Raw genomic sequence first — 16,156 nt, forward strand, 5'->3', positions numbered from 1 at the left:
CTCACCTCAGCCTCCCAAAGCGCTGGGATTACAGGCTGAGCCACCGAGCCCAGCTTGTTCAGCAGCTTTTGACCAAAAATAGCATGACCCCCCCATACCCCACCTTCCCTATTCCCCTGATCTCGTCGTAGCGACTTATTTTTGTATCCCCGGATGAAAAAGATCCTCAAAGGGAAACATTTTGCCAACGTGGAAGAGGTGAGACAAAAAACGGCAGAAGCACTAAGAGGCATCCAAAGTGATGAGTTCAAAACCTGCTTTGAGGCCAGGTGTAATGGCTCAAGCCTGTAAATCCAGCACTTCAGGAGGCCAAGGTGAGAGGATTGCCTGAGCCCAGGCGTTCGAGACCAGCCTGGGCAACTTGGCTGGACAACTCATCTCCACAATAATTAAAAAAAAATGAGCCTGGCGTGGTAGCGCACGCCTGTAGTTCCCGCTACTTGGAAGGCTGAGGCGGAAGGATGGCCGGAGCCCAGCGGGTCGAGGCTGCAGTGACCACGAGCATACCACTGCACTCCAGCCTGGGTGACACCCCAACCCAAAAAATAATAAAAATTAAAAATGGTTTCAAGCACTCAGTATGTGTGTTGCATCAGAGGGTACTTTGAGGGTGACTGAAGCTTAAACATATAATAATGACACCACTGTCTATGAGGAAGTTCCGGGTTTTTTGGGTCCCTCTCATATGTCGAGTCAGCGTGAAATGTACCCTGGGCTACATCTTTCATTCACTGAAACTTCTTCTAGTGCCCCTGCATCCTTGGAGCTGCCGAGTCAACTTAGCAAGACAGGCTTACTGAGGAGCATCTTGGTGGTGCACACCGTTTAGCGAGGGAATCCCAAAGAAAAATAAACAATTCAGCGTGGTGGAAGAAATTATTTACGAACACAAAAGTGTAAAAAAGAACCATCCTGGCCAGGTGGGATGGGCTGACGCCTGTAATTCCATTACTTTGGAAAGCCAAGGTGGGAGAATCACTTGAGGCCAGGAGTTCCAGACCAGCCTCAACAAAGTGAGACCCGGGCTCTATTCAAAACAGACAATCAAACAAACAAAACAGTCCAGGGAATAACATTTTCCATCCTAGAAAATCTTCGTTCATCTTCCAGGATCTCTTTCCTCCCACCTAGCATTCCTTTTCTCCCTCAGTCTGCAGCTCAATGGTTATCTCCTGCGGAAAAGTAACCGTACAGGACCCTAACCCCACAATGCCAATTCCCATGCCCATGACAAACACCCATGTGCCCGCCCACAGTAACGTGATCTGCGAACATTTGTATCAAGAGCTCATATGTGTGATCTCACGGAGAATAGGACAGTTCATGTCGTCATGAACAGGACCTTGTAATGCTTCCTGAAAGTCCATAGGTAGCCCCTCGGTTAGCCTGGCTATTTTAGAACGTTTACAGGGATCCTGGCATGACCTTCCCACCCTCTTCCCCAACTAGGAGTCAGAGAGACTAGAAGTCCCCCCCCACGCATCCCAACGTGTGTCTCTCTCCGCAGCTCCCCTGTGGCGGCGGGCTGCCTCCGCCCCGTGCCGTCATGCTGGACGGCAGCTACAGCGACGGAGAGGTGACGGACCTGGACAACTTCATGCCGGAGAATGGGGAGAAGCCCGACAGGATGATGGTGCAGCTGACCCTGGCCTCGGAGAGGAGCTCTCCCCAGAGGAAGAGTCAGAGAAGCAGCTACGTGAGCATGAGGATCGACACCCACGCCATCGACAAGTACTCAAGGATCATCTTTCCGGCCGCCTACATCCTGTTCAATTTAATATACTGGTCCATTTTCTCATAGATGCCCGTCGCTCTGTACATTTCATTCTCCAGGAGACGCGCTGCAGAAATATCTGGATATGAGAAGGACTTTCAGGATGTGGCTAAAGAAATTCCCAGTACCCACCCGTGTCTTCACTGTTCTTTCTCCAGAGCTACACTGACAAGACACCTACTGCTTTCATCTGCACTTACTCACCATCTGTTGTATACACAGCATTCCACTAGGTGCTGCGGGAATACAGCGCCGTAGCCACTGAGGTTAGTTGTTACCCAGACCCCTGGAGAAGCAGGGCCAGTGTAGCGGGCACACTGTAGTCTTAACGGTAGACCCTCGATGTCAGCCACAAGAACGGTTTCCTTTTCCCGAGTGTCGTTATGATATTCAGGCTGGTGGACTTGGGAGGCACCTCAAGTTCAAGTTCACTTGTAAGGACACTACATGCCCCTAAACCCCCACTTTGACAGGAGCTCTTGCTTCAGTTTATAGCCTGTTACCTATTTTTGTGTCACTCTATGTTGATTTTGATATAAGGCAATGTTCTCATTATTGGCATTCGTATGCTGCAGATCACAGGTCACCTCTTCATGAGAAGAGCTCTTCAGACTGGTGCAACTGCTGCTCATTTGGGTGGAAAGTTCCCTGGTAGGGGAACTTTGAAGATAAGGGTAGATAGATACATTTTTCTGTTGTGTCATGGAAATAACTAGGCTAGAAAACTTGTGTTTAAGGGTTCCCTGGTTTTTTGGTTTTTCTTTTTTTTTTTTTTTTGAGTCAGGGTCTTACTCTGACACAATCACGGCTCACTGCAGCCTCAACCATGTGGGTTTATGCAATCCTCCCACCTCAGCCTCCTGAGTAACGGGGACTGCAGGCATGCACCACCACACCTGGCTAATTCCTTTTATTTCTTGTAGAGATGGGGTCTCACTATGTTGCCCAGGCTGGTTTTGGACTCCTGAGCTCAAGCAATCCTCCCACCTCAGCCTCCCAACGTGCTGGGATTACAGGCATGAGCTGCCACACCTAGCCAGGGTTCCCTGTTTTATATACTCACGACTTCATGCATCTTCACCTTGGAGCATGACCTTGACTAAAGTTGCCAAAAGAAAAGTCCTTTCTCAATGATGTGGTATCTTCCCTGGGGAACTTGGGAGGAGAATGATTTCTTCTGTATAAACAACGTTTCAGCCGGGCTCGGTGGCTCAGCCTGTAATCCCAGCACTTTGGGAGGCTGAGGTGAGTGGATTGCCTGAGCCCGCAGGTTCGAGACCCGCCTGGGCAACTTGGCGAGACCTCATGTCTACAATAAATTAAAAAATCAGCTGGGCGTGGCAGCGCGCGCCTGTAATTCCGGCTACTTGGAAGGCTGAGGCAGAAGGATTGCCAGAGCCCAGCAGGTCGAGGCTGCGGTGGCCGGGAGAGGCCACTGCACTCCAGTTTGGGCGACAGAGTGAGACTCCAACTCAAAAAAAAAAAAAAAAGTTTCAGGGAAAATACATAATGTGGTATTACCGATAACTTATTAGAATAAGAAATGCATGGTTTAAGAGAAAAAGAACACCAGAAAGCAAAAGAAATGGGGAGACACCATTGGACGTCTGCACTTACACTCTGAATACCAGCATTTTCTCTCTTTTCTTTTCGAGTCGGGGGGTCCACATGCATGTTCGTTACATGGACGTACTGTGCAGTGGTGGGGACTGGGCCTCAGGTGGCCCATCGCCCAGAGAGTGAACATTGTACCCCGTAGGAAGTTGCTGAACCCTGGCTCCCCCTCACCTCTCTCCTCATTAGTGTCCCCAGGGTCTGTGATTTCCAACTTTGTACCCTTTAGCTTCCACACACGAGTGAGAACATGCGGTGTTTGGTTTCCTGTTTCTGAGTCAGTTCACCTAGGATGATGTCTCCAGCTCCATCTATGCTGCTGCAAAGGACACGATTTCATGCTTTTCGTGGCTGCGTAGTATTCCATGAATACCAGCATTTTCTACGAGCCAGCAAACTGCCATCGTCTGGACCAGGCGGCCCACGGGGCAGGCAGAAGGACGGCCCGATGGCCACGGGTGTCAGGGAATGGGATAGAGGAGGGGGCTGTAATTTGATGTAGCAACTTAAGACAGTTATTTATATTACGTATTTATATGCTATATAGATCAACCTCTACCAAACTTACCCAAACAGCATTTGTCTTATTTGAAACTCACTTTAATAAAGTGAATTATGTACACCATCATGTCATTTTCACTTCAAGGTTAATTTGACTGATGACCAATACAAAATAATATAGCTATTTCTAATGTAGGACTATTCTTTATTCTAGTCTGGGGGGGGAAAGTACTTGCATAAATTCTGATTACAAGGCAATCTCCCATTATCCCCAACAAAAGTTTATTGAAAGAAATCTGGTTTTTTAGCAAATCTGAGTAGGCAAACTTAAAGGGATATAGATAACATAGCTAAATGTTAACTTTGGTTAGTATGCAAGCGCCCATGTGTCCATATTAAATTGATTTTTAAAGAGCTAAAATACTGTAAAATACACTTGACTAAGACTATATCAAACAACATATTGTCCTCTTGGTAGATCAGAAGGCACTTGAGAATTCCGAGGGACTTAGGGACACTAGAAGGACGAGCAGGATGAGCCAGCAGAGAACTGGAGTTCTGGTCAACCAGCTGTTACTTAATGGCAACAGGAGCTTCCTGTTTTTTATCTTCCTAACCGATACTCTAGCTTTTTCACAATTCATGTTTTATAGGGAGAACTGAGGATGCTAGATCTTAGAATTTTGAAATGGCTTCTGTCAGTGACAATGAAACCTCACATTTGTAAACCCAGTTTTACAGAAAGTACCTTCACACGCCGTTTCACTGGAACGGGAAAGAGGAACCTGTAAGGCCCAGTGACTAGGCTGACGGACTGGCAGGCAGCATGGTTAGTAAGTGAAAGACTCCTCCCCCGGGGCTCACTCAGCCTGTTACAGGTAACAGGTCAGTGCTGGACAAGCAAACAAACCATCACGCGCAATACATGAACATAGTATAAGGAAGCATTTCCGCCATTCTTTCATTCACTCATCAAGCAATGCTGAGTGCCAGTTATGCAGTAGGCAACATTCTAGACCAGGGCTGCTCAAATCATCCATGCTGAAGACAGCTTTTTTTTCTTTAAACTTTCAATCCGCCAGTTTTTTGTGTGATGAGTTTTTTTGAACGTGGAGAGTCTCTGGCATCACCCCATCCCATGACTGCGTTCCACCCTCTAGGAGCACAGAGCCCACTCCTTTGTGTGGCTGTGATCACAACAATCTCGAAAGTCCAGAAAGAACAATTTCATTTTGACGTTATCAAGAAAATTGTTGCAGCTAGATTTCAGGGCTTGCTATGTATGGGAAATTCCAGGGCCTGCAGTAATAAGAAAGTACATCAGCCAGGTGTGGTGGTAAAATGAGACTCCAATTCGAAAGAAAGAAAGAAAGAAGTACATCATCTAAAGCACACATTGAGAGCATTTGAGAAACATTGGTTAGCTCACTTCAGTATTATCATGACTCTTAAAATAAATGAATACTTTTAAATTTCTCAATTCTATATTCTGAATTTAATCAATTTTCTTTCCATTATTTCTAGTATTGGTACCTTCGTGTGGAAGGAGACATCCTTGCTTTTTTCTAGAGATTATTTTACAAACACCCTTTTTACTTCAAAAACAATGTGTGTGTCTTTACTGGCGAGTTCAGTGGGTTTCTTCATCAAGCAGCACTCACAGCTCTGGACACACTCGGTCCCTACTGTGATGGAACATTTGCATTTGTAGTGCACTGGGCTGGCATGAAGGCCTGGACTCGAAGAATCGAATGAAGGCAACCAGGTCTCCTTGAGAATCAAATCCATGCCTAAGTGAGGTTAGCTTAGGAGGGGTTCCACCCACCCAGTGATACCTTGTAGCTATGATGTGAGATGCAAAAGAGCTTTTTAACTTCTCATGATGGAAGGTTTCTATACTGTTTAAAAGAGCAAAATTTTTAGCTCGGCACAGTGGCATGTGCCTGTATTTCCAGTTACTCAGGAGGCTTGCTTGAGCCAAAGTGCTTGAGTCCAGCCTGGGCAACACAGCAAGACTCCGTCTCTAAAACAAACAAACAACAACAACAACAACAAAAACCGTAATTTGTTAATTTGTATTAAAGACTCCAAGTTAAAAGGACAGAAACCTCTCATTTCATTATAACACACTGAAGAACGCATACTAAGAGACTGAAATAGGGACCGAGCACTTAATTCACAGACACCAACACTGAAAGTACAAGTTATAAAAAGGAGAGGTTTTTATTAGCCAAGAGCCGGGCCGGTGGCCACTTGCCTGCTGGACATAACAGTCCCACAGCAAGAGGCACCCATTAGCTATCGGGGCTTGCTTAAATGAGGGAAAACCACATTGGGACTTTCCAAGTGGGCCAAACCGCAACATCCTGGAGGCCTAGGTACCTTTCAAGCAATGCTAGCAGGATTCCCAGAAGCAAAAAAAAAGAAGAGCTGTTCAGCAGTTTAACCCAGGCAGCAGGTGCTGTTGCCAGTTTCCAGGAAGGGAAGTTTTTAACTGTGCAAAGGCTGAGTACATGTTTAGCCTAATTTTTGACATTGTAGATGTCTTTTTAAGCCCCCTTTCACAAGACCTGGACTAAACAGTTAATGAAGAAGGATAAAATTAAGTAAAAACTCTTTATGAGAATCTAAAACCTAGTTAGCAGGACAAAACAAAAAGCAAAAAACTTCCATTTTCAGTCCAAATGAGAGTTAAGCATACCCCAAATGACTAAGATAAAATGCAGGAAATACGTTTTGAGTCTATATGATGCCAGACAGTTTGACTGTTATCCTGAATTGAATAGTTACTTTGACATTTTGTAGACTGAACCTTCGTGTCCTATCAAAACTCTGTGATTCTCCAGTAAGTAAAAGCCTTTAAAAGATCTAATTCAAGCTGGGCTCGGTGGCTCAGCCTGTAATCCCACGCCTTTGGGAGGCTGAGGTGAGTGGATTGCCTGAGCCCGCGGGTTCAAGACCCGCCTGGGCAGCGAGACCTCATCTCTACAATAAATCAAAAAATCAGCCGGGCGTGGTAGCGCACGCCTGTAATCCCGGCTCCTCGGAAGGCTGAGGCGGGAGGATCGCCGGAGCCCGGCAGGTCGAGGCTGTGGTGGCCGGGAGCGGCCACTGCACTCCAGTCTGGGCGACCGAGTGAGACTCCAACTCACACACACACAAAAAAAAGATCTAATTCATTCTAAAAACAAAAAACAAGACAGGGAACCATACCATAAAGAGATGCAAGATGTAAATTCTCCCAAGTTCCAACCATTTCCTTTGGCTTCAAATTTTATTTTATTTTTTTATTTTTTGAGTTGGAGGCTCACACCATCACCCAGGCTGGAGTGCAGTGGCACGCTCATGGTCACCCTAGCATTGGCCTGCTGGGCTCTGGCAACCCTTCAGCCTCAACCTTCCAAGTAGCCGGAACTACAGGCATATGCTACTACGTTTGGCTAATTTTTTTATTTATTGTAGAGACGAGGTCTTGCTAAGTTGCCTGGACTGGTCTTGAACCTGTGGGCTCAGGCAATCCACTCACCTCGGCCTCCCAAAGTGCTGGGATTACAGGCTGAGCCACCAAGCCTTGCTGGCTTAAAAAAAGATATCAATAGACATTTCCAAAAGTGGTCATTAATACTGGGGAAAACCCACTGGAACAAGAAAAAAGTTCTAGCAACAAATATAAAATGTAATCTTAAATGTAATTTTTGTTGCAATGTAGGACCCCAGATAAATGTAATTCCAAAACACTGTTCCTAAAAATGATGGATTCCAAGGAAGAAGACATTCTTGGAGGGTGAGAGGTCAATGGAATTATTTGAGAATTAAATAAAGAGGCAGAAGTTGCTGTGGGAAATTCTACTGCCACAATGCCAAGATTTCCTTCGTTCAAAGGCCAAGTTTTAATTCTCATTCAAGCATGTTACAATAGCATTCCACCGGTAATTTTCCAATGACGTCTTTCTTTTAGACCTCCGACTGGGAAGCAATCAACTTTATATTACTCAGTTTAATAAGATGTGCAGAGAAACAATTCGAGCATGAAAGAAGAAGAAACAAATGGTCTTTGAAAATTTTTCATCTTCACCCCCAAATTGTCACCATTTTCTCATGTTATACATCTGTACATAACTAACCTTGCTTTAAAAATCAATTTTAATGCTCTGGTTTCTCTCCAAAATACTGTAATTACAGCTTAATACAAAGCTGCTGGTTTTGCCATTCCAAATAGTTAACAGTCTTTGCAAAATGGTAAAAACCTAAAATTTTAAGGTACAGTGCCAGGGCTATTTTCCTATTTTCTAATACTGTTCCAGAACCCACATTAATGGCCATGACATGCCTCAAGTGGGATTTCCACTTTTCGGTATCATGGCATTCATTTTTAATTAGGATCAATACAATCAGGTTCTTGCAATTCAAAGTGTCCACGGAGCAGCACTGGCATTAACCGCAGAACATGCTGGGAAGGCAGACTCACAGGCCCACCCAGACCTGTCCAATAAGAACGTGTATTTCAACAAGATCCCCTGGTGATGCACATGCGCTTTCAAGTTAGCAAAGCTCCGAACTCGGCTCTCATAACACCTGAGTGCCATTCATGAGAAGTGACATGAAAACTGCATTTACAAATGCAACAACTTAGCCGGGCTCGGTGGCTCAGCCTGTAATCCCGTGCCTTTGGGAGGCTGAGGTGAGTGGACTGCCTGAGCCCGCAGGTTCGAGACCTGCCCGGGCAACTTGGTGAGACCTCATCTCTACAATAAATCAAAAATGAGCCGGGTGTGGTAGTGCGCACCTGTAGTTCCAGCTCCTTGGAAGGCTGAGGCGGAAGGATTGCCGGAGCCCAGCGGGTCGAGGCTGTGGTGGCTGGGAGCGGCCACTGCACTCCAGTCTGGGTGACAGAGTGAGACTCCAACTCAAAAAAACAAAACAAAACAAATGCAACAACTTATTCAATACTGAGTGCTTACTATGTGCTAAGCACTGTTAGGAGCTAGAGCTGACTCGCTGATCTCCAAGAAGTTAGTAAACTACGCCCCAAGTCTACACCCTCAAGGACCAAGCACAGCTTGAACACAAATGCCTCTTCAAAACAGGAAGGAATGTTTGTTCAGGAATATTTTAAAAAATATTCCTCTACCACAAAGCCCAATTAATTTTCGTGTGTGTGTTGGAGTATCACTCTTGTCACCCAGGCTGGAGGTCAGTGGCACACTCATGGCCAACGCAGCCTTGACCTGCTGGGCTCAAGCGATCCTTCCGCCTCAGCCTTCCAAGTAGCTAGAACTACAGGCACGTGCCATCATGCCAGGCTAATTTTTTGATTTATTGTAGAGATGAGGTCTCACCAAGTTGCCCGGGCTGGTTTCAAACCCGTGGGCTCAGGTAATCCTCTCACCTCAGTTTCCCAGAGTGCTGGGATTATAGGTGTGAGCCACTTTGCCCAATTTTTTTCTTAAACTCTGAGGGAGTATGAATCTGAGTTACCTGGGATTGAAGTGCTGACTTAGGAGGTGAATTTCCTTTTTTGGGGCAAGGGTGGAGGGGTAGTTTGTAAAGTTCATCAAGTTATAGACGGTAGAAGAAACTCATTCATAATTCTACTAGCTAGCAGCAAGCAGTAATATTTCTCATCCTTTTTCTAGACATTTTCACATAGAGGCCATATTTTATCTACAAATTGATTTGAGTTATTTTCCATAATATAGCATGACCATTTTTCTGCTAAAAATGTCCCTTAATATTTTGCAGCCATTAAAATCATTTCATAATCTGGATGTTCAAGTCCATCTTTCCCCTAATATTGTATCTGAAAACACAATTTGTATTTAAATATTTAAAGTATTTAAATATTGTATTTAAAAATAATACTGGGGCAAACTCTTTGGGTCCCCTCCCACTGTGGGAGCTTCTCTGTCCTCTGAATAAATCCTGCTTTCATAATAATAATAATAATAATAATAATAATAATAATACTGGGCCAGGCACAGTGGCTCAAGCCTGTGATCCCAGCACTTTGAGAGGCTGAGGCAAGAGGATTGCCTGAGCTCAGGGGTTTGAGACCAGCCAGGGCAACTTCGTAAAACGCTGTCTCTACAATAAATCAAAAAATAAGCTGGGCATGGTAGTGCGCACCTGTAGTTCCTGCTACTTGGAAGGCTGAGGTGGAAGGATCACCTAAGCCCAGCAGGTCGAGGTTGTGGTGGCCATGAGTGTGCCACTGCACTCCAGCCTGGGCGACAGAGTTAAGACTCCAACTGAAAGAAAAAAAAATACTGTGATGGATACTCTTAGACATATATTGTCACACTCTACACTATTTCCTTAACAATGAATGTATAGACTGGAGGTTGATTTGAGAACAATTTTCTTTATTATATTACTGCAGTGCAATTCTAGGTCTCTAGCCTTTTAAGACTTTAAAAATCAGGAATATTTAACTATACCTTAGTGACACCTGAAAGTCGCTTGAAAAAAAAATAGAAAACAGGGGAATCTCACAGATTTGAACTAAAAGAAATAAGAGACTGCAGGGCTTCAGTTGGAAAGGTTTCAGACCACGTCTCTTTCTAAGCGGTGCAGAGCCTTTCCTGACTTCCTGTTGACAATTGTTTTACTCACCATCGAGATTAGACGTCCCTCTCATACATGACATTGCTACAGGCTTACTGACCTCAAGATTCCAGGGTTCATCACCATCCGTGGAACAAAGGAATTCATGTTTAGACCAGAAGAAGTCAGAAAGAAGATGGCAGGCAGGGTAGCGGCATGTTTGGAACTGGGGAACGTGAACTCATGTCTACTTGGAGAAAACACTTAAGAGACAAAGCTCCAACAGAATCATAGTTGTAATCTCTTGCCACCTGGGATATTCTATTATAAATTTTTCTTATATATTTTTACAAAGGACCTTCTCTTATAGAACACACAATCCACTGAAGTGGGATTTACGATCTGGGACATATGGGCAGAGGCTATAAACCTCCCTAAAACTACGGAAGTCATACCAAACAGTTGCTGCAGATAACTACACTTTTTTTTTTTTTTTTTTTTGAGTTGGAGTCTCACTCTTGTCACCCAGGCTGGAGTGCGTGGCACACTCATGGCCATCACAGTCTTGGCCCGCTGGGCTCAGATAATCCTTCCGCCTGTCTTCCAAGTAGCTGAAACTACAGGTGCATGCAGCCATGCCTGGCTAACTTTTTGATTTATTGTAGAGATGAGGTCTCGCCAAGTTGCCCAGGTGGGTCTCGAACCCCTGGGCTCAGGCAATCCCCTTGCTTCTGCCTCCCAGAGTGCTGGGATTATAGGCGTGAGCCACCACGCCTGGCCACCTGCTCCATCTTTGAAGAAACATTATAGCTGAACAATAACTTAGTCCCACTATGTGACTTTCAGAGATTATCAGGGCTTGGATGCCAGAGATTTAGGATTCAATTGCAACTAAGTTCACAGTTTCAAAGGTGGCATCCTACCCTGCTCTCAAGCAACATCAAACTTTGAACTCCTAATTTATAGTCAAAGGCTACTCAGGTTCATGTCAAATTCTTTAAGGTTCTCATGCCACAGCATACTATCTCTCTTTGAGGAGTATGCCAGGTCAGATAACATCCGTGAGGTTATTGTAAACCCTGATTCCATATCATTTAAGGCAGTAATAATGCACAGATTTAGAAGCCTTGGTACACCTTAAATAAATTAAACTCAGATAGAAAAGATGCGGGTTTTTAACTTCTTTCCATTCTCTTGAGCTAATACTGTCACGTGACCAGTAACACAACACAATACTGTCACGTGACCAGTAGCACAACAAACATGAACATTCGAAGTCTCCAGTGGGTCATGTCTACTGTCTTTGATCTACACAAAGTTCTTATTTAAGACTCTGACCTGATATTCTCTTTTGTATTTTTAAAGTTTACTTTTGAGGTAATTAGATGCTCTGATACACTGAACCAGCTAAAGCTATTCTCACATTTTAATCACAAAAAAAGGAACAGATTTGAACTCTATGTCGAAAGCTCGTTTAAACAAGGACACACGGACACTCATTATTTTTCTCATATGAGGTGCTTAGTCTTTAGCCATTCAGAAGGCTCCAAAGACCTGTTCTACTACATTTGCATGATTATGTGGAATTACTGTGTATTGAAGGTGAAAACAATTTTTAAAAAAGGAAATTCAGGGGCAGGATTGCTTAAGGCCAGGAATTCAAGACCAGCCAAGGGAACATACCAAGACTTCATCTCTACAAAAAAACCAAAAAATTAGTTGGGTATGGTGGCACATGCCTGTAGCAACTGTAATCCCAGCTGCTCAGGAGGCTGAGGTGGAAGGATCGCTTAAGCCCAGAAGTTGGAGGTTGCAGTGGGCCACGATCGTGCTACTGTACTCCAGCCTGGGCAACGGAGTGAGATTTTGACTCCAGAAAAAAAAAGAACAGAAAAAACAAAATTCAAGTCAGGCATGGTACCTAGGTACCTATAATCCCAGCAATTTGGCAGACCGAGGTAGGAGGATCACTTGAGGTCAGGAGTTTGAAACCAGCCTCCAAAATATAGCAAGATTCCTTACCTACAAAAAACTTTTTTAAAATTCAGCGCCTGTAGTCCTAGCTACTTGAGAGCTGAGGCACAAGGATCAAGAGGATCCCTTGAGCTCAGGAGTTGGAGGTTACAGTGAGCTATGATTGTATCACCACACTCCAGTCTGGGCAACAGAGTGAGACCCTGTCTCGAAAAAAAAAAGGAAATGTAATACTATAATTATGTATCTAGCTCAACCATGTACAATTTGCATTGCGATTTTTCAGCTTCTGAGTCTGGAAAAACATTCTTCTTTTTTGAGTCGGAGTATCACCCTGTCGACCAGGCTAGAGTACAGTGGCATGCTCACAGCCACCGCAGCCTCAACCTGCTGGGCTCAGGTGATCCTTTCGCCTCAGCCTTCCAAATAGCTGGAACCACAAGCATGTGCCACTATGCCCAGCTGATTTTCTGATTTATTTGTAGAGACAAGGTGTCGCCATGTTGCTCAGACTGGTCTTGAACCCCTGAGCTCAGGTAATCCTCTCACCTCCGCCCCCAAAGTGCTGAGATTACAGGCATGAGCCACTGCGCCCAGCTTGTAAAACATTCATTTTTAAATAAAAGGACTTAATTGTGATTTTAAAATGTATGATACTATATCATTGAAAAGCAAACTAACATCCATAATACTGATGAATAAGAGAAAGTACAGCACGTCGCAGGGTATCGGGGTACTTGTGGCTATCTTCATGTATCAATAACATCTTCGCATATACATCTAAAAAAACAAGACAACTGCTATGAGATAAACATGTTTATTATCATCTTAGGTTTGTATACACATTTTAGTATGTATCTATTAAAATGTTACAAAAAAGTCTATTACATTCTGATGGTAGCAGACTGATTGCTTGCTTGAAAATATCGACTTTGTGTATGTCAAAATACATCATGCTCAACTATGTAACTGACAGCAAAATACTTGCATATCACACCTTAAAGCCCTGTCAAGAGTTGCCAGCTGGCACAAAGATTGCATTTATCTCACAATGAAAATAACTCTGGCAGTTTTGAAGGCTAACACTATGTAGGTTAGTTTCTAAAAACGAAAGAGAGGCTTCAGGTAAAAAGTCAGAAATGTATAAAACACCCTCAGAAAGGTTTTTTAAAAAGAATACATTATAAAATCAAACAATCCTTCTTTTAAAAAGCTTTTCACATCAATTTCTTCTGTTCAAAAAGACTGAGGTGACTCAGGTATTTTAAAATATTTTAGAAACTCTTCCTCAAAAACGTTCAAGACGGTATCTTTCAGATGTTCCCTCGATCCCACTAGCTCAGATAAAGCAAGTCTTATGAGGACTTACCACCAATCCCAGTTTTCTTGGGATTGGTGTCTCAACCATGTCCATGTCTATTCTTTTTTTTCTTTCCATCTCAATAGCTTTAGGGGAAACAACTGGTTTTTGGTCTGGGCTTCAAGTGTATCCACCCCCCCCACCTGTGCACACTGTACCTGACAGACGATTTTCTGGTCCTCCGCCCCTTTCTCCCCTCCCCCTTCTGAGTCTCCAGGGTCCAAGATACCATTTCTCACTCTTTTTATACCTGGTGCTTAGAAGTAGGCACTTCTGGCTGGGCACGGAGGTTCACTCCTATTATCCCAGCACCTGGGAAGGCTGAGTTTGAGACCAGCCTAGACAACATAGCAAAACTCCACCTCCACATAAATTTTTTAAAAATTACCCAGGTTTGGTGGCACACGCCTGTAGTCTTAGCTACTCCAGAGGCTAAGGCAGAAGGATCGCTCAAGCCCAGGAGTCCGAGCCTGCAGTGAGCTATGATTGTGCCACTGTACTCCAGCCTGGGCAACAGAGCAAGACCCTGCCACAACAACAACAACAACAACAGAGAGAAACAGGTACTCTTCAACAAATGTTCATTGAACTCAACTGCTGAAGTTGTAACAATTAAAATATCAACACAACTCTTGATAAATCAACAGTCCTATGAGGGACTGTGGGAAATAAACACTTTTAAGTTTACACAAGTGTTCATAAACACATTACATGTGGTAGTTTATCATAATGCCCCAGCTCTTAGGAGTGCTGTTACAGAGAAGGCAATTAAAAGGGAACAATTTCCTGAGTAGTTCACACAATATGGAGAATTTTTTAAGATTGAAAAGCAGTCCAAAAAATTTTAAAGGCATGCTAAACATTAGCTATACTCAATCTTACCTAGTGTGGCATAACCACGTGGTGATAGTAATTAATAGTACCACATGGTTTTTTTAAAGGTCCCATATTAAAGCCTGCTTTTAAAATTAAGTCACTAAAGAGAAAACATTTTCAATTTGTATGTTAAACCGTTATATTTTTAAACGTTTATTAATAGCCAAAAGTTGGTACTTGAGGAAAAGGCTGTAAGGCATGTTAACAAAAATACTTTCCACAAAAAAACAAGGCTACCTCAAAAACAGGTCTACCTAGAGCTCAAGTTTAGGTCAATATTTTTTTAAACTTTGCCCTAAGTCAGTCTACCCTTTTTAAAAAATGAGACAGATTTTCTTACATGTACCTGAAGCAAAATAATAGTATCTCTTTTCTTTTCCAGGTTGTACAAGAGATAGCTACAACCACAAAATTAAACTCATCTTAGGATCATGATCTGCCACAAAACTATTTTAAACTTTGTGATTCCAGGCAAAGAAGTAATATTTACTTATTCAGAAAGTACTGAATATCCACAGGTAAGCTACTATGCTACACAGTACAAGAATTTAAAGGACAGACACAGTGGCTTTCGCTTTGTGAGACTGTGGCAGGAGGGTCTCTTGAGGCCAGGAGTTCAAGACCAGCCCGGGCAGCATAGCAAGACCTCACTTTTACAAAAAAATTTTTAAAATCCAGCCAGGTGTGGTGGCATGAACCCAAGAGTTCGAGGCTGCAGTAAGCCATGATGGTGCCACTGCATTCCAACCTGGGCAACAGAGCAAGAGCAAGAGCCTACCTCCAAAAAAGGACAAAAGAATTTAAAAATACCCAAATACATGCATATTAAAAAGACACTGGCTCCATATATACAATCTAGTAGAGGCATAATGTTCACGTGTGTGTAGGTGTATAATTATGTATATAGTGGTTTGGAGAACAAGTGAATCACCCTATAGCACAAAACTTTTTTGGGGTGTCAATTCTAACGGTTTGAAATCTCTTGGGCTTTATAGACAATATATGTTTACAAAATATTATCACTGACGTCATCCAGCCTGTTTAAGAAATGACATCATGTACCAGCTCCTGAAATAGCATCATTCCATCAAGTTTAGATGCGCAAGATTCACTCTCGATATGAGGTGATGCGTCTTCCCACATCCCGGCCTCACTTATCAGGTAAGGAACCTGGCCACGAGATTTAAAAACAAGCATGTCCTCCCCTTCATTAAAAAAACATTAAAGACAAAAACCATCTTCTTAACAGTTCATAAATGGCTCCTGAATCTTCCTTTTATTCTACTGAATTTAAAAACTGCTCTTCTTGAAGTTTCGACTTAAAGTCCTCTCTGATTCTTTCCAGCAACTCTGGCTTAAAAACCACATCCAGCGCGGTCATTGCCAGAGCCTTGGCAGTCCTCAAGGTGTAGAACTGAGCTTCCTGGGACCCTGCAGGGTGGAGAAAACAGGTAAAACACCTCCACGTTGACGAAGACTCGAGCTGCTCCTTTCTCAGGCTCAGGGTGGCACCA

The 16,156-nt window shown here is 43.5% G+C and overlaps 2 protein-coding genes across 2 annotated transcripts in view; one reads left to right on the forward strand and one right to left on the reverse strand.

The window, feature by feature from the left end:
* Positions 1 to 2,287, forward strand: part of GABRR1 (gamma-aminobutyric acid type A receptor rho1 subunit) — a 31,002-nt gene extending 28,715 nt beyond the window's left edge. Inside the window, exon 9 of the mRNA XM_008061424.1 lies at positions 1,508 to 2,287. Within this exon, the coding sequence (XP_008059615.1) occupies positions 1,508 to 1,801 (294 nt within the window). The 3' untranslated portion in view covers positions 1,802 to 2,287. The remainder of the gene's footprint in view (positions 1 to 1,507) is intronic.
* Positions 2,288 to 15,376: 13,089 nt separating this feature from the next.
* The window catches only part of PM20D2 (peptidase M20 domain containing 2), a gene marked incomplete at its 5' end in the record, with an annotated part of 17,136 nt that continues 16,356 nt past the window's right edge, over positions 15,377 to 16,156 (reverse strand). Inside the window, one exon of the mRNA XM_021714124.1 lies at positions 15,377 to 16,131. Within this exon, the coding sequence (XP_021569799.1) occupies positions 15,919 to 16,131 (213 nt within the window). The remainder of the gene's footprint in view (positions 16,132 to 16,156) is intronic.

This window comes from Carlito syrichta, unplaced genomic scaffold (genome assembly GCF_000164805.1).
Source record: "Carlito syrichta isolate Samal-C Ts95f unplaced genomic scaffold, Tarsius_syrichta-2.0.1 Scaffold305248, whole genome shotgun sequence".
In the NCBI taxonomy this organism is placed as follows: domain Eukaryota; kingdom Metazoa; phylum Chordata; class Mammalia; order Primates; family Tarsiidae; genus Carlito; species Carlito syrichta.